Source organism: Callorhinchus milii, unplaced genomic scaffold, assembly GCF_018977255.1.
Source record: "Callorhinchus milii isolate IMCB2004 unplaced genomic scaffold, IMCB_Cmil_1.0 Scaffold2, whole genome shotgun sequence".
In the NCBI taxonomy this organism is placed as follows: domain Eukaryota; kingdom Metazoa; phylum Chordata; class Chondrichthyes; order Chimaeriformes; family Callorhinchidae; genus Callorhinchus; species Callorhinchus milii.
Window position 1 is genome coordinate 47,578,860 of NW_024704743.1, and position 18,909 is coordinate 47,597,768.

Genomic DNA, 18,909 nt, shown 5'->3' on the forward strand with positions numbered 1-18,909 from the left:
ACGCCCGATACCGGAGGCCTGTAGCTCAGGGGTTAGAGCATTCACCTTGCGAGAGACCTGGGTTCGATTCCCGGCAGAGTGAAACGCTGGGCAAGTTTCCTTACCCCACGCCACTCAACAGGAAGGCACTCGATGGTTCGTCGATGGGTGGATCACTTTTCCGGGGGGTAATAACTGCTTCAAAGCAAAACAGTAATAAATGTGGGACACTGCTGTGTTTTCGCTCACAAAATATACAGTCAATTCCCTTTGCAGTCTATTCTGTGAAGCGCTTTGAGACGTCTCGAAGACGTGACACACGGCGCTCTATCAAATGCAAGGATTATTATTATTATTATTATTATTGGGCTACTTTTGGGCTAGTGTGGAGTTGACTTTGGGCTACAATGTAGCGCAACGTGTGGCGCCGCCCCCTCCCTCCCTCCCTCCCTCCCTCTCCCTCCCTCCCTCCCTCTCTCTCTCGCGCCGCCTGGACCCATGCAGCACCATGACAGGCATCGCCGCCGCCTCCTTCTTCTCCAACACCTGCCGCTTCGGGGGCTGCGGACAGCACTTCCCGACCCTGGGGGAGCTCATCGAGCACATCGAGGACAACCACATCGGTAGGAGCCGCCGACCCGACCCGACCCTCCCCCTCCCTCTCGCGCACCGCGGGCAGCCTCGCCCCCAGCGCCGCCGCCGCCGCTCACCCGCTGCCCCAGGCCCGGCCGCTGTTGCTGGGTGTGGCCCCGCTTTCACCTCTCCGCTCACTGAGCCGCTGTAACCGCTTCCTCCCGCGGCCCCCCACCCCCCTCCCCAGGTTAGGCCCCGACTCCCCGCCGGCCGCCACCTTCAGCTAATCCCCAGCACCACCCAAACCGACCCGGGCCCGCGCTGCCATGGCAACCGCTCAGACCCCCCCCCCCGCCCCATACACGCAGAGTGACAAGGGGCGGGGGGGGAAGGAGGAGGAGTCAGTGCGGAGGGGGGGGAGTGCTGCTTTGGGGGGGGGGGGGAGTGCTGCTCGGGGAGTGCTGCTGGAGTGGGGGGGGGGAGTGAGTGAAAGCTGCTCAGGGGGGGGGGAGCGAGTGAGAGCTGCTCGGGGGTGGGGGGGGTGAGTGAGAGCTGCTCTGGGGGGTGAGTGAGAGCTGCTCAGGGGAGTGAGTGAGAGCTGCTCAGGGGGTGGGGGGGGGGGGGTGAGTGAGAGCTGCTCAGGGGAGTGAGTGAGAGCTGCTCAGGGGCGGGGGGGTGAGTGAGAGCTGCTCAGGGGAGTGAGTGAGAGCTGCTCAGGGGCGGGGGGGTGAGTGAGAGCTGCTCAGGGGAGTGAGTGAGAGCTGCTCAGGGGCGGGGGGGCGAGTGAGAGCTGCTCGGGGGGGGGCGAGTGAGAGCTGCTCGGGGGGGCGAGTGAGAGCTGCTCGGGGGGGGGGCGAGTGAGAGCTGCTCGGGGGGGGCGAGTGAGAGCTGCTCGGGGGGGGGCGAGTGAGAGCTGCTCGGGGGGGGGGCGAGTGAGAGCTGCTCGGGGGGGGGGGCGAGTGAGAGCTGCTCGGGGGGGGGGGGCGAGTGAGAGCTGCTCGGGGGGGGGGGGCGAGTGAGAGCTGCTCGGGGGGGGGGCGAGTGAGAGCTGCTCGGGGGGGGGGCGAGTGAGAGCTGCTCGGGGGGGGGGCGAGTGAGAGCTGCTCGGGGGGGGGGCGAGTGAGAGCTGCTCAGGGGCGGGGGCGAGTGAGAGCTGCTCGGGGGGGGGGGCGAGTGAGAGCTGCTCGGGGGGGGGGGGGTGAGTGAGAGCTGCTCAGGGGAGTGAGTGAGAGCTGCTCAGGGGGGGGGGGCGAGTGAGAGCTGCTCAGGGGCGGGGGGGCGAGTGAGAGCTGCTCGGGGGGGGGGGGCGAGTGAGAGCTGCTCGGGGGTGGGGGGGGGTGAGTGAGAGCTGCTCAGGGGAGTGAGTGAGAGCTGCTCAGGGGCGGGGGGCGAGTGAGAGCTGCTCGGGGGGGGCGAGTGAGAGCTGCTGGGGGGGGCGAGTGAGAGCTGCTCGGGGGGGGCGAGTGAGAGCTGCTCGGGGGGGGGCGAGTGAGAGCTGCTCGGGGGAGGGGGCGAGTGAGAGCTGCTCGGGGGGGGGGGGCGAGTGAGAGCTGCCCGGGGGGGGGTGAGTGAGAGCTGCTCGGGAGCGAGTGAGAGCTGCTCGGGAGCGAGTGAGAGCTGCTCGGGGGGGGGGGGCGAGTGAGAGCTCGGGGGGGGGCGAGTGAGAGCCGCTCAGGGGAGCGAGTGAGAGCTGCTCAGAGTGGGGGGGGGGGTTGAGTGAGAGCTGCTCAGGGGAGTGAGTGAGAGCTGATCGGGGGGGGGGAGTGAGAGCTGCTCGGGGGGGGGGTTGAGTGAGAGCTGCTCAGGGAGCGAGTGAGAGCTGCTCGGGAGCGAGTGAGAGCTGCTCGGGAGCGAGTGAGAGCTGCTCAGGGGGAGCGAGTGAGAGCTGCTCAGGGGAGTGAGTGAGAGCTGCTCAGGGGAGTGAGTGAGAGCTGCTCAGGGGGAGCGAGTGAGAGCTGCTCTGGGGAGTGAGTGAGAGCTGCCCGGGGGGGGGAGTGAGAGCTGCTCGGGGGGGTGAGTGAGAGCTGCTCAGGGCGGGTGAGTGAGAGCTGCTCAGGGCGGGTGAGTGAGAGCTGCTCAGGGGGGGGGTGAGTGAGAGCTGCTCTGGGGGGTGAGTGAGAGCTGCTCTGGGGGGTGAGTGAGAGCTGCTCAGTGGGGGGGTGCGAGTGAGAGCTGCTCAGTGGGGGGGTGCGAGTGAGAGCTGCTCAGTGGGGGGGGAGTGAGAGCTGCTCAGTGGGGGGGTGCGAGTGAGAGCTGCTCAGGGGGGGCGAGTGAGAGCTGCTCAGTGGGGGGGTGCGAGTGAGAGCTGCTCGGGGGGGTGTGCGAGTGAGAGCTGCTCGGGGGGGGGGAGTGAGAGCTGCTCGGGGGGGGGGGAGTGAGAGCTGCTCGGGGGGGGGGGGGGGGGGGCGAGTGAGAGCTGCTCCAGGGGGGAATGAGAGCTGCTCGGTGTGGGTGGTGGTGAGAGCTGTCTGGGGGGGGGTGAGTCAGAGCTGTCTGGGGGGTGAGAGCTGCCTGGGGGCAGTGAGAGCTCTGTGGGGGTGGGGGCGGGGGGTTGTGGTGAAAGCTGTCCGGGGTGTGAGGTGAGTGAGAGTTGTCCGTGGGGGGCGGGAAAGGAGTGAGAGCTGTCCGTGGGGGGCGGAAAGGGAGTGAGAACTGCCCGGGGTGGGGGTTAGTGAGAGCTCCCGGGGGCGTGGGAGGGTGGGGAGTGAGAGCTGTCTGGGGATGGGAGAAGGGGGAGTGACAGCTGTGTGGCGGTTTGGAGAAGTGAGAGTGGAGTGATGGAATATGTGAGCGGAGTGGCACAGGGGCAGGTGTGAGAATCAAGTCACATGAGAGACAAGTGACAATTTAGGAATCAGTACCTGAAAATTAGTCGTGATCAGGTTAAGAAAACATTGTTGTGCAGTTTGCACTGATAATAGTGACCCTCACAAGTTCCCTGATGAGTATTTGTAAGAATAATTTTATTACATTGAATGAAGATAATAGAGGTGCTGTAAGAATAAATAATAATAATAATCCTTGCATTTGATATAGCGCTTTTCACGTCGGGAGGACGTCCCAAAGCGCTTCACAGAACACACTGTAAAGTGAATTGACTGTATATTTGTGGGCGAACGCAGCAGCCAATTGCGCACAGCAATGCCCCACAAACAGCCGTGGATTGAAAATGACCAATTTATTATTGTTTTTTGTTTTGGAGGGATTATTATTAGGCGTGTGGAGTAAGGAAACTTGCCCAAGGTTTCGCCCTGCCTGGAAATGGTGATAACTTGTTCTGTATAATGCAGAAGTACAAATAATTTAGAAAATATGAAATGTACTCAACAACAGTATATGAAAGGAAATGTTTGATATATTACAGTAAGTAATATGTACATACCCATCTCATTGTTATTTACATCAGAACGGTTTGTAACTTGTGCACACATTTCCAAATACAGTACAACTTTTATCTCGTTTGACTATTCCAGTTCATTTTCTAGATGTAACTGTTTAAAATGAACTGGAATAGTCATACAAAATAAAATATATATTGTATGATTATTCCACATCTTGTATGACTATTCCAGTTCATTATGTATCTGAGCAATGTGCTGCATTCATTATATAACTTACTTGGGGTTAAAGAATTTGAATTTAAGAGTCATCAATGAAAGGGGAATGATAAATAATACGTAGGTGTGAATAAGTTGTGACAACCTCAATTACAAGAGGTGCCAACCACTGTCGGGTGATTGTTTTCTGGTGCTTGAATGTTTCAGCGTGATTGCAAGAGGCAACTATTTAGTGTATACAAGATCATTATAATATATTCAAGTCATGATATTCAGCTGTAACATGCAGTGAAATAAATCAGGAAGCACAGTACCACTTCTGTTAAATTTTGTTATTTAACATTGGGAAGTCACTTTTAGTCTGTTTCTCCCCCTCTACCTACTGGCAACTGTAGAGGTGGAGACTGAATATGAAGATAAATTGTTATGTTTATGTGTATTGTACAGAAACAATACACATGTTGCAGTGTGTTACAAGTTTGTAAAACATCTCAGGATATTGTTGATAAACTACTTCAGGCTTGTCCTTTCTGTGATGCTGTTTTACAATGCAGTTGAGCTTGTATCTTGTTCGATGTTTAATATATTTCAGGGCATGCCTTGTCAAATGCAGTGGAATAAAATCCAATATACTTGCAGTTCAAATCGAGTGATCACAATAGCACTCTGTGGAAATTGCATGATTGAATTGTGGGAGTACGGAGTATAGCTCCGGAGCCTTCAGGCAGTGAAACAAAAGTGTGTGAAAAAGAATAAAACCATGCTCCCACAAACTCATTTTGCATGTATTGTACAAGATAATACAAGCTAGAGTGCATTTCAAAGATACAGTAATCCATCTTGGGTTTCAAATGAAAGATCAATCACTGTTTCACTGTTAGTTTATGATGTCATCTAAAGCCCTGAGTGTTATTCCATGTAACTGGTGCAGCAGGAAGGTCTTCTTGTGAGTATTAAGTTGCACTGGCAGAGAAGGAGAATAATTTAAATTGGTGATTCTGAATGTGGGTAAATTTTAAGGCTACTGGTAAGGAATGGACGTACCTTGCCACTATTGATTTATGTACTGTTGAAACATAGAAATACGCAAACGGTATGGTAGAAAGCCCTTTAAACTGTTTGATTTTATCCTTCCACTATTCCAGCTTTTCCATCACCCCAGCCCTTTTCATTACAGCAACAAACTATTTCTTAAGTGCAGTATTCTGGCCATATCCACCTTTACTAGTTCCCAGGTCCAGCTGTTAATTTCCCTTTTTTCCCAACCAATGTTAGGTTTTGCATTTGCTAATCAAGCACACTCCTTCCATCCACCATGAAATATATGGTCAACTTTATCCTATATTGAGCAGATCATATAAACCATTTAGCTCCCTCATATGCCAAACCTCATCATGACTCCTGAACATAACAATTGGGTCCATCAAAACAACAAATTGCCTAATATAGCACCTTTCATGTCAAGGCGTTGGACAGTCAAGGGTTTGCACTGAACTGGGGTCGGAACCAAGAGGGGTGGGGGCTAAGGGGATGACTGACGGCATGGGGACAGATGAAGATCTTGAGACGTGCCTTAAGGAGGCAAGGGATAAAGCAAGGCAAAGGGATTCTTGCATGACATTCCAGAGGGTGGAGGTAGAAAGGCTGAAGACCCGACCGCTGATAGCGGGCAGGGCTGGGACATAGAGCAGGGAGTGGGAAGGTTGGTAGGATGTTAATAGATTACAGAGGTAGGGAGGAACAAGACCATGGAGGGTATTGAAAGTGAGGATTAGCATCTTAAGCCTGATTCTCTGGGGGATGGAGATCCAGTGAAGCTGAGTGAGGATAATAATAATAATAACAATCCTTGCATTTGATATAGCACCTTATTACCTCATTGAGACATCTCAAAGTGCTTCACAGAATATTCTATAAAATGGATTGATTCTATATTTTGTGGGTGAAACACGGCAGCCAATTGCGTACAGCAGTGTCCCACAAACAGTCTTGGATTGAGTGTGATAGGCTCACAGAGCTTGGTGTGTAAGTGGACATGAGCTGCAGAGTTCTGAATAATCTGTGCCTGTGGAGGGAAGAGTTGGGAAGTCCAGCAAGTTAGAATAGTCAAGCCTGGGCATGATGAAAGCATGGATGAGGGTCTCAGTGACCTGAGGGAGAGGTAGGGGTGGAATGGGGCGATGTTGTAGAGATGGGGAAAGTCTGAATGGCTCATGGTGTGGATGTGGGATTTAAAAGTAATTGAGGGTTGAATAAGACGCTGTGGTTACATACTGGTTTGTCAAGGTGTGTAATGAAAAGTGATACTGTCAGCGCCTGAGGTGTGGAGGCGTTGACAGGAGCCAAGCAGGAGAGCCTTCGTCTTGTCGACATTCAATTGGAGAAAGTTAGCTCTCATCCAGGACTTGATGCTTGACAGACAATCCAGCAGGGTATCAGTGGTCAAGGAGTCGTGGGTGGAGGCAGAGAGATAGAGTTGGGTGTCATCCTCATTAATATGGAAGTTAATCCCCATTCCTTTGGATGATATCACAGAGCGGGAGCATGTAGATATTCAAGAGGAGAGGGCCAAGGGCAGAGACCTGAGTAAACGTGCCTATCATTCACGCTAGCAATTTTCTTCATTACATGTTCATAAAAGGAGATCTCCAGAGAAAAGCACATGTCAAAATGTGATAGAATAAATTCTAATTCAGTGGTATTGCCAGGCATGAATAGCAACAGTCTTGGGCATGAGTTGCTTCTGTCCCTTTGGTGTTGATGTCTGTCTGGATGATTATTTGTATTTCACATTTTGGATATTAATAGTCCTGAGGAACACTGCACATGACTAAGCGGAGGAAGGAGAAGATGCTGTTAAAGTGAAGACAGCTAGGAATGAAAGCAGGAATGTACAGAGTCATAGAGATGTATCAGGGACTAGAGACAATGGAGACGGATGGAATGATCAACAGCATCAAAGGTGGCAGAGGCATTGAAGAGGACAGGGAGCTCTGGTTGCAGTCAGAGAGGATGTATAATTGTTGGCAAAACACGGCAGCCAATTGCACAAGGCAATAGAGATGAAATAGAAGATAAAACTACCTTTGCCAAAAAATGCTAAGGGTAGAAGCAATGGGATAGTGGATTTACTACAACAACAACTTGCATTTGTATAGCACCCTTCATGCGGGGTAGCCATTTACCCGCCCTATCCCCATAACCCTTAATCCCTCTATCTTTTAGAAATCTATCACCCTAAGTCTTGAATATATTCAAGGACTGAGCATCCACAGCTTTCTGGGGTAGAGAATTCGCCCACAAATATACGGTCAATACACTTTACAGCATGTTCTGTAAAGTGCTTTGAGACGTCTGGAAGACCTGAAAAGCGCTATATCAAATGCAAGTATTATAATTATAGTGTCCTGGAGCACTGGACAGTAGCGGAGTCTCACCCTGAGCCAGGGGGAGAGGGATAAGACCATAAGACGTAGGAACAGGAGTAGGCCATTCGGCCCCTCGAGCCTGCCCTGCCATTTAATAAGATCATGGCTGATCTTCTAATCTAATTCCATTTACCCGCCCTATCCCCATAACCCTTAATCCCTCTATCCTTTAAAAATCTATCAACCTCAGTTTTGAATATGTTCAAGGACTGAGCATCCACAGCTTGGGGTAGAGAATCCCATAAATTCACTACCCTCTGAGTGAAGAAATGTTTCCTCAACTCAGTTCAGAAAGGCTGACTTTTAATCTTGAGACTATGAACCCTAGTTATAGATTCTCCAACCAGGGGAAACAGTCTCATGTCATCTACCCTGTCAAGATCCTTAAGAATCTTATGGGTTTCTATAAGATCATCTCTAATTCTTCTACATTCTTGAGAATATAGGCCTAGTTTACTCAACCTATCCTCATAGGTCAACCCCCTCATCCCAGGAACCAACCTAGTGAATCTATGCTGCACCCCCTCTAAGGCGAGTATGTCCTTTCTTAAATAAGGAGACCAAAACTGCACACAATATTCCAGGTGCGATCGCACCAAGGCCCTGTGTCTAATACTGCAGCAAGTCTTCCCTATTCTTGTACTGTAATCCTTTTGCAACGATGGGGGGAACCGACTATAAACACAATCAAAAAGGAATGTCTTTAGGCAAGATTTGAAAGTGGAGGGGGCAAGGCAGAGGGATTGAGGGAGAGAGTTCCAGAGTTTGGGGCATAGTGGCTGAAGGCATGGCCAATGATGGTGGAGCAGAGGGGGCAAGCGACAAAGCCAGCCAAGCAGAGACAGTGGGTGGTGGAGTGGGGGTAAGCAGCTCGGATAGGTAGGGAAGTGTAAGGGAATGAAAGGATTTGAAAACGAGGGATACGATCTAGTAATCGATCCATTAGGTAATTGGGAGCCAGTGGAGCCTGGCAAGTACTGGTGTGATGGGGGAGGACTGGTGTGATGGGATTACAACAACAACAAAATTACATTTGTACAGCACCTTTCATGTCGGGAGGATGTCCCAAGGCGCTGGACAGACAGAGTTTCGGACCGGAGCTGGGGGTAACCCACTGAATTATCACTACATTTACAGGCCACAAACTTGCTGATTTGAATCTTGGTACAAGCTGAGTTTGAGTTTGCTGATCTCAGTTGGAGCTGTTTGGCTAAATGGGCTCTGGCTTTCCCCGGATTTTATGGAGTGAAAATCAGCTGGATTTACTGAATCTTGGTCCCTCTTCAGCACCCTCTATGGGTCGTGAAGAGTTAGGATTGTTGGTGACGCCCTCTGCAGTTGAGTGATCTACTGACACTCACTGCCAAGACTGGCACATTAACAATGGCCAATGGGGCGATGTACTGGAGGGCCACAAGTGCCCATGGAACGGCACCCCATCGTGAGGAGAGCGAGGATCAGATAGGAGAGCAGAGGCACTTTGCCAATGGGGAGAAATTTAGAAACACCAAATTTAATTTAAAAACACAGTAACAGGTGGGTCTGCAGTATTTCAGGACGCTGATGATGATAGCCCAGCCTGCCTCTGGCTCATCAGCAGGACTTGGAAAGACAGACCAGCGACTGGGGGTTGGGACTCTTCCCACTCAGTTTCTGTTAACTCGACAAGCCAAAGCCCTAACAGGTAGGGTGCTCCTAGTTGGACAAGCAGCTGGAAAGCTTGCCAGACAGTGCTTTCAATAGCAAGCTATGCAGTTTACAGCTGGTTAACTCCAGCAGTAACCCAACACTCTGGGGTCTCCAAGCCTTGGCTCTTGTTAACCTGTGTCTAATACTCTACCAAATTAGGTAAGTAGGATGTGTTCCCTTCCAGGGAGAGAATGCATATTCCATTCGAATAAATATCTCTAGAATTTCCATGTATAAGTGGAATCCATGAACTATCAGCCTGGTTTGGATACTTTTAAGCACAATGATGGGTTTCCGCATGTGTCAGACACCCGGCTGATCAAAAATAAAGGGTCAGCTTGGCTCAGTTGATCGTACTCTCACCTCTGAGTCAGAAGATTCTGGGTTCATGTCAGGTCTTGGAATTCATATAGTCTAAGCTCACATTCCAATGTAATGGGGGGAGGAGGTGCGGGAGGTTGGGGGCTACTGCGTTGTTGAAGGTGTCATCCTTCGGCTGAGACGTTAAACCGAGGCCCTGTCTGCCTATTTAGGTGAATATTAAAGATCCAAGTAGCACTATTTGAAAAGAGAAGGGGGTTTCTCCTAGCGAACAATCTCCCAAATAATATTGTTCATCAACTTCATGACTGTTTGGGGGACATTGTTGAATGCAAAATTGGCTGCTTTATTTCCTCACAATACAAAAACATTCACTGTACTTTCACTTCACTTTAAAAAGTATATCTTATGAAATGCTTTGGGATATCCTCCTGATGTAAAAAGGCACTCGACCAAATGTAAGGATCATTATTATATATGGCATTCTGTCTCGTTTGGATACTCTTAAGTATGGTGAGCATTCATTAGATTCCAGGCTGGCACAATTTATTTTGTCAAATCTGCTTTGCTCTATGAATGAAATGATTTTTACAACACAATCATGATATCGTAGAGCTATTTCATATAACCATGACATATCCAATGTACAATACTGTAATGCAGTAGTAGTGTTTTGAGACTTTGGCGTTTATGAATAGTTAGTCTCCTTTGCATGCATATTGTTTTAGCAAATTGGAACAAAATCAACCATTATTTACAGAGAATGTTCTTGGTGACAGAAGTACAATAATCAATATCTAATTAGGGTAGTTGGCCTTTAAATAATTGGTTCATCAGTTGCCTATATATAAAAGTCCATCAGCGTTGACATTTAGTGTCTGTATTGGTTGCTGCTTCTAGTGTAGATCCAAAATACATAAAAAATCTCCACATAAAATTGTGTGTGTGAACGAGCGTGTTTTTAAATAAAAACTAGCAAGAAGTAAAGGATTGTATGTAGGGTTTGCCACTCCCATCCAGTGCTGTGCCGATCAAAAGCAAACAAGAGCGAGTGAAGATGTTCCAAACTTTTATTTTTATGCTTTTAAGGCAAATTTCCTTTATTTCCCCCCTCCCTCCACGCACACCCATTCCTCGCTCCTTCCTCTCCCCTCCACATAACAATTGTGACACAGACCTGTTGGGTATCAGTGCCACTCAAGCCAAAGTGAAGCATTGAAAGTTGAATTCTCTTCAAATGGAGTCCTGTAGCGTATTGGTAATAATCCCTTAAAAAAANCTCATAATTAGATCAATCCATGACTGTTTGTGGGACACTGCTGTGTGCAATTGCCTGTCGTGTTTCGGCCTCAAAATATATTCTGTCAAGCGCTTTGAGGCGTCTCAATGACTCAATGATTACAACATTCTCACCGGATGAGGGGGAAAAAAGGAAGTCAAATAACATGAAGCAGGACAATGATATTTGAATGCTTTGAAACTCATTTGAACCCCAGGTTGAGATTTCAGCCTTGAAATCACTTCAATGTATCTATTTTTCTACATCTGTGCACTGGAGGACAAGATTTATGACAGGAAGCATTGATTTGAATACCCCATATCTGAACTGATAGTTTAGTTTCTAGAATATAAGAATGTGCAGGATCAGAAAAGACCCATGGCTTCAAATGCTTGGTGAATAGTTACCAGCTTAAATATGTAAAGTACAGTCAAGTTATTTTGGCAAGTGTAACTTCTTTACTTTTATTACAGTAAACCTCACAATAATCAGTGTTTTCATACAAATATCTAAACAGATATTTAATTTTGTGCTGAAGTAGTACAGCACAACACACCTTATCATTGATCCATAAGTTTCATTTATTTGACTTGGATATTTCCTGACCTGTTTGGATAAATGTTTTTCCACCAAAAGGATTATGTTTTTGCCAGCAGCAGCAGTTATTGCTGGCTGAAAGTAGCTATTGTGCTTCATGTTGATTCATGATGTGTGTACTGAATAATTAATGATTACTTCACATTGGTTGTTAATTCACTGAATGATAATCAACAGTTAATTATTAGGAAATTGACTTTTTGTAAACAACTGATACCTGGGCAAGATATCAATATTGTAATCTAATCTTCTATATTGATGTGGGGTAAGGATAGGTAAGTAAGGTCCACTTGAAGCTGAATTGGATCCAACTGATGTACTTAGCTATGAAGTGTTTGAATTGAGTCAATCTTCTGTGGCAGTCTCCGTAGACCAGTTCCTGAGCCAGGTAGGTCCACAGTTCTCCAGGGCACTAAAATTATGATGTTGGTTAGTGTAGAATGGTGACATCTGCTGGTAAAACAGCATGCTGAATTTGTCCCATATATTCGTAAAGGAAATTTGGATGAAGAAGGCACTTTGGCCAATTTTCAGTCAAACTAGTCAATCCTTATGGGCTTCCAATTAAAGCATCAAACCTTAAGAGGATCATCTTAACGTTTTAGATTGTGCACAAGTCCGAAAAGTATCTTAAATTCAGAATTTATTTGATTAGTTTTGGTCAGCTGAGTGTCTTAACAAATGAGGAAACCCATCACCATGGGTGATTAAGAGTATCCAAACCAGATTGAAAGTTCCACATATGTATGCATCCTATGCATAAATGTGTATGGAATGGAATGAGCACTCTCTTTCTGGAGGGATGTATCTTGTTTACCTAATGTTGTAGAGTATTTGGTGCAGGCTGGCAAGATCCAAGGCCTGGGAATCACAGAGTGTATGTTGTTGTATTGTTGGAGTTCAACCAGCTAAAACTATGAAGATTCCCACTGCTCACCCAGCTCGGCCCACCATACACGTTAGGGTTTGGGCCTACCGGGCAATCAGGAGCTGAGAAAAATCCCTGGTCCCAATTTATTTGAAAACAGAGTTTCTACAGCGCCCCAAAATAACTGCTAAACTTTAATTTAGGGCTAAGACCATGTAACATTATGTGTCGCAAGTTGTTCCTTAAATGAATCCAGTGTCCTAGTCTCAATGCAATTTGTATTCTTGTACTTTTAAAATAAGTCTGAATAATGAAAAACCCTTTTTAAGGTTTTAAAATGCATAAATGGGCTCTCACTAAATGTCTGAAAGGTGACTTAAGTGGTGGTGTGGGTTAAAATACTGCATTTTGCCTTCTGATCCAGATTAATTAGGTGAATGTATTATATTGTAAGCTAAACTATGAAGGTATTTGAGGGAGTCTGAATTTAAGTTCTGTGAACAGGAAATGATAGCACATAATTGTCATCCTTATTTTACAGTGAATACATGAATATGATCTACTAAATAAAAATATTCTAATAGTGTAGGAGATGGTTGGGATGGGGAGAAATCCTGAGTGACTTAAAATACAGTACAGTCTTGTATAATATTGGACATGTATAATTCGGCTAATGATATCATAGAATTATACAGCACAGAAGGAGGCCATTCGGCCCATCATGTCTGTGCAGGCTCTTTGAAGAGCTATCCAAATCAATCCCACTCCCCTGCTCTCTCCCCATAGCCATGCAAACCTGTCCTCTCCAAATAATTATCTACTCTCTTAAAAGTTGTGATCGAGTTGGCTTCCACCACTCTTTCAGGCAATGCATTTCAGATCCGAACAACACGCTGTGTGAAAAAAATTCTCCTCACCTTCCCTCTGTTTCTTCTAACAATTATTTTAAACCGGTGTCCTCAGGTTACCGATCCACCCACCAGTGGAAATAGTTTCTTCTTGTTCATCCTATCGAATCCCCTCATAATTTTGAAAATTTCTACTAGGTCTCCTCTTAACCTTCACTGCTCCAAGGAGAATAATCCTAGCTTCTCCAGCCTCTCCTGATAACTGAAGTCCCTCATTCCTGGTAAATCTCCTTTGTACCCTCTCCAATGCCTTTACATCCTTTCTAAAGTGTGGTGCCCAGAACTGAACACAGTACTCTCGCTGAGGCCTAACCAGTGTTTTATAAAGATTCATCATAACTTCCTGACTTTTGTATTCTATACCCCTATTTATAAAGACTTGTATGCTTTTTTAACGGTTTTATCTACCTGTCCTGCCACCTTCAAAGATTTACTCCTATGAACGCCCAGGTCTCTCTGTTCCTTCACCCCCTTTAAGATTATACCATCAGTTTATATTGCCTTTCCTCATTCTTCCTCCCAAAATGCATCACTTTGCATTTCTCCACATTAAACTTCATCTGCCACATGTCTACCCATTTTACCGATCTGTCCGTGTCCTCTTGCAGTCTGCTACTTTTCCTAGCAGAGTATCATCTGCAAACTTGGAAATTGTACTCCCTTTATTCCAAGTCCAGGTCACTTATATAGATCAAAATTGCAATATTGCAAGTTTTCTTTGAAATTGTCAATGATGTATATCAAATACACTTTTCAACTGTATTGTTTCACCATTTAGCCCTGCACAAATGTACTGTACAATACACTCACAGTGGCCCTGCATAGTGCTAATGTACAATACACTTAAATTATATTTATATGCGAATTCTATAATGCAGTACATATAATAATAATCCTAACATTTGGTATAGTGCCTTTCACATTGGGAGGGGTCCAAAGCGCTTCACAGGATATACTGTAAAGTGCAGTGAGTGTTTGTAGTTGTTTGTTGTGTGTTTGTGGCCAAATGTAGCAGCCGATCGGCTCAAAACAGTATACCACGAACAGCCATGTAGTGAATTACCTATAACACTAAAGAAACCTGTGAGGTCTTTAATGTCCACCTGAACAGGCAGTTTAATGTCTCATTAGATGGACGGCAACTCGACAATGCAGCACACCCTCAGCGCTGCATTGGAGTGTCATCTTAGGCTATATGAGATCCAAATCCCAGCGTGGGGCTTGAACCCACAACTTTCTGACTCGGAGATGAAAGAGCTACCAACTGAACAAGCTGACACAAACTGATAACACAGTTGTACAGTCTATAGTGCTGTGCGTAAATAGCTGAGTAAAGGTATGGTATTACGATTCACACAAGCTTGCTGTATTCTGTACATCTTTCCATCTAACAAGCCACTGCTGCTACAAATATGTGGAACTGGATCTTAATGATTGTGATACTCTCTTCAACTGTGTTGTTTCACCATCTAGTCCTGCATAGATTAATTAAGTTCATGCCCTCGCATCTCCCTACCTATCCGATTTGTTTACCCCCCACTCCACTAACTGCTGCTTCTACTCGTCCGGCTGTGGCTTCCTGTTCGTCCCTCGCTCCCTCCGCTCCACCATCTGCGGTTGTGCTTTCAGCCACTAGACCCTTGAAGCTCTGGAATTCCCTAAATCCCTCCGCCTTACCCCCTCCCTCCCCTGATAGGCAATTGTGATCCTATTGATTGTTTGGTATCTAATCCTGAACAAGTCATTTGAAATTATTAATTAGCTTCCTGCAAGATGTGACAAGGCAACAAAAGCAAAAAGACTTATTGGAACAAAATTCTACAGTCAAAATGTATTTGGTTAGCATTGCCGGAGGTATCAAGTCAACCTTGAAAGTAAACATTTGGTTTAGAGAGTATCCAAGGTTCATGTCCCCTCCACAGCACTCAATGCCCAATCTTGTGTATCTTGTCAGTGTATCATTTTTACATTTGAATTTGTACAGTTGAAAAAGACCATCAATCATTTGATTTTTTTTCCAGAGTGCATATCCTATCATCTTCAATCAAACAGCTTTTTACATATATCCGGGTTCTTAGCATCAACTAGGGACCTGGTAACCCTGTTAATTACACATGTTAACACCTGTTACCTACTCCCGTGAAAAAAAAAGTGTTTCCTTTTTTCTTTCCTCAAAATGCCCTTCACAACCCTCAACTTAGAATCATAGAATCATACAGCACAGAAAGAGGCCATTTGGCTCATCGCATCTATGCCGGCTCCTAAAAGAGCAATCCAACTCAATCCCAGGCCCGCTTTCTTTCCATAGCCCTGCAATCCTTGTCCCCTCATGTCATGCTGCCTTGGTGCATCTGAGTTTTATTTTAATTTAAAAAGTCATTAGGAAGAAGCAACTAACACAGTTTGACTCGCACATAATCTTCAAATTATTATTGAGATGTTGCTAATATTTTACATTCTAGGCCCTCAAGTATTGTTCTGGGTTTTTTTCTCTATCCCATTTAGCATCTTGTAGATCACGCCTGAAAACCTTCCTTTGCGACCATGTAAAGTCACCTTCCCTCTCTCTGGCTCTGTGCCAAGCTCTGCCATTATTATGTGTTGTGAGACCTTAAAAAGCTACCTTGAAAAATTTCAGCTACTGTGGTATGGTGGAAGGGCAGATACATGGGGCTGAAAGGATTGCTCTTGAAGAAGCTGGAACAGACACAGTGGCCGAATGGCCTTCTTCTGTACCATAAATTTCTATGGGGACGTTGCCCTGCGTGCTATGTAAAACAAGTTGTTATTGTATACCTCTATAAGATCCCCAAATAATAATAATATATCTTTTTACTGGCCTCAACAGATTGTTTATTTAATCATTCTTGTATCTTATCTCTTGAACTGGAGATCAACGATGTTGCTCTTTGCACTGCCTCCAATTGTTTATAATATAATATTTATAGATACTATAAATATATTTATAATATAGTTTCACCCACAAAATATACAATTGCTACACTTTACGGGAATATTCTGTGAAGTGGTTTGAGGCGTCTCAATGGCATGATATGGCGTTAAATCAAATGCAAGGATTAATATCATTAATCAGTGATCTGTATACAGTACTCCAGGCATGTCATAACCAGAGCACTGTACAAGTTGAACATGACTTCTGGGACCTTTCAACTCAACTGATTTGGAACTGTAGCCCAGAGTCCTGGTTGCCTTGTGTTATTGCTGCCTCATACTGCTTTGACATGGTTATTGAAGAGGTAACTAATTTCTTTAAGCTTCCTCCCTCCTTGTGAATTTCTGTTCCATCCAAAGAGAGTGCCTCCTATTTTTATTTCCTATTTGAACTATCCAACAAAACATAAAAATGTTTCTGTGAACTTAATCTCAAAAGACTGATGTGTAAGCACCACAAATAATTTCATCAAAACGCAAAACAATGTAAATGCTGGAAATCTGGAACGCAAATAGAAATCCCTGGGAACAATCAGCAGGACAGACAGCATCTGTGGAGAAAGGAAAGAAGGAAAAACCGTTCTGATGAAGGGTTGTGGACCCGAAACGTTGACTCACTTTCCTTTCTCCACAGATGTTGACAAATAATTTCAATGTTTTTGGATGTTTCAAATGGCTTTCATGTTTTATGATGCCTTTGGCCATTCAGTGGACTTCAGCAAATGATATTTTCATGTGGATTAGACGTAACCTGTTGCAGCTTTCTAAAACAACTGAGAAGGGTGTGAACATTACACACAAGCACCAAATATTTAATCATTGTAAGAGTTACTGAGGAAATAAAATGGCAACATAAAAGGTTGAAGGAAGTGTATGTCAGAGAAATTGTACTGTGAACCCAATGCTTTTCCTGCAGTCATCAATATAGATCACAGTATGTTAGAGGGACAGTGCTCTGTTAGAGCAGCAGAATTCTAAACTAATTTGGATTCACATTTTCTAGGTTTGTAGATCTCTCATTTAGCTTTTAGCCGTAATCCTTGTATTTAATATAGCTCCTTACATGTCAGGATGTCTCAAAGTGCTTCACAGGATTTTCTATAAAGTTTAGTAACTATTTTGACAGCAAAGGTGGCAGATGTTTTGCACACAGTAATGTTCCAGAAACAGCTGTGAAGTGAATGACCAATTTTTTATCTGACGGATTGTTGATTGGGACACCGGGATAAACACCCTTCTGATTTCAAATGAGTTCTTTAACATCCACCTGAACAGGTAGAGAGTACCTCGGTTAATGTCTTCTCTGAAGGACGGCACCTCCAACAATCCGGGCACTCCTCCGGAATTTGAGTGTGAATCTAGACTGAGTTGAAAATCGCAGTGTGGAGTTTGAACTCACAACTTTCTGACTCTGATGCAAAAGTGCTACAAGCTAAGTAAAGCTGACATTTCTTAGTTCTCTGTTCGTTGGCAAGAGCATAGTTCTTCAATGAAAATCTAAGTTATAATTTTAATGTTTTGGAATATTGATGTTGCTATCTTAGTAAGGTGCTGTTGTTCTTCAATACTGTATTGATTGAATATTAATATGTTTGTATTTCGACTATTAACCTGCTGTATTTTTTTACAATGCTTATTCGTTTTAATTGACAATAATGACCTGTGAGTGTTAGTCCTTTATACTGACCATTTCGCTGATTCAGATCAGCCAATGCCAATATTCTGCACAGGGCTGACTGAACACCTTTCAGGTGTCCTTAATCTAAGATTGTTCCACTTAGTAGTGTGCTATTTAGCAATGGTAACTGGGAGAGTATATGCAATCTTTCAATGTTATCTGGTTCAGAAATGTGACACTTCATAAATGGGAAGGAATTTGAGAGGATGGGGGCATTGTTGCTGATGGCTGAGCCACTGATCGGTGGGGCAGGGATGTGTAGCATGCCTGAATTTGCCAAGCAGAGTGGGCAAGTAGAGTGTGGTAAGATAAAATCACAGCGATTGGGAGGCGTAAGGAAGTGAAGGAATTTATTGCTGATCATGAAATAAATCTTTTGGGAGACCCGGAGCCAGTTAAGCCTGGCAACAGCTTGAGTGATCGGCATGTGGAGGTTGGTACAGATGAAGATATAGACAGAAGAGTTTTGCATGGAGCTGGAACTTGTGGATGGTGGGACAAGGAAGTTGATCGATAGGTAACAAAGGCATGAGGGTTTCAGTGGTGTTTTATGTGAAATAGGGACAGAGGCAGGCAATGTGGCAAATGTGAAAAAAAGCGATCTTGATCAGGGACTGAATATGAGAAATTAAGGAGAGCTGAGGATTGAACCAAACAACGAGATTGCACTAAAATAAAAACAGAAGTCACTCGGAACACTCAGCAGTTCTGGAAGCATCTATGGAGAAACAAAAGTGAGATAATGTTTCTAGTCAATGACCCTTTGTCAGAACTGACATGTTGTCAGAACCAAAATTGCATGATGATTTGGTGGGTTTGAGATGGAGGTCAAAGAGGTCAGAGCCAGAGGTGAAGAGAAATTGGTAGGAGCTGAGCAGGATGGCTTCTATCTTACCTATGTTGAGCTGCAAGAAATTCAGGCTTATGCCGGCCTTGATATCTGGCAGACATGTGGTCAGAACATTAGGAGACTGGAATCAAGAACAGAAGTAAGTGCATACATGAAACAGTGCCTGACTGCTCCTGCATTGTGCTGTTCCTGTGGGATTTCAATCACAATGATTCAATTTGACTCACGAT

At 45.5% G+C, this 18,909-nt stretch overlaps 1 protein-coding gene across 1 annotated transcript in view; it reads left to right on the plus strand.

The window, feature by feature from the left end:
* The first annotated feature begins 467 nt into the window (after positions 1–467).
* The window catches only part of jazf1b (JAZF zinc finger 1b), a 138,841-nt gene continuing 120,399 nt past the window's right edge, over positions 468–18,909 (plus strand). The window contains exon 1 of the mRNA XM_042331821.1: positions 468–602. Within this exon, the coding sequence (XP_042187755.1) occupies positions 488–602 (115 nt within the window). The 5' untranslated portion in view covers positions 468–487. The remainder of the gene's footprint in view (positions 603–18,909) is intronic.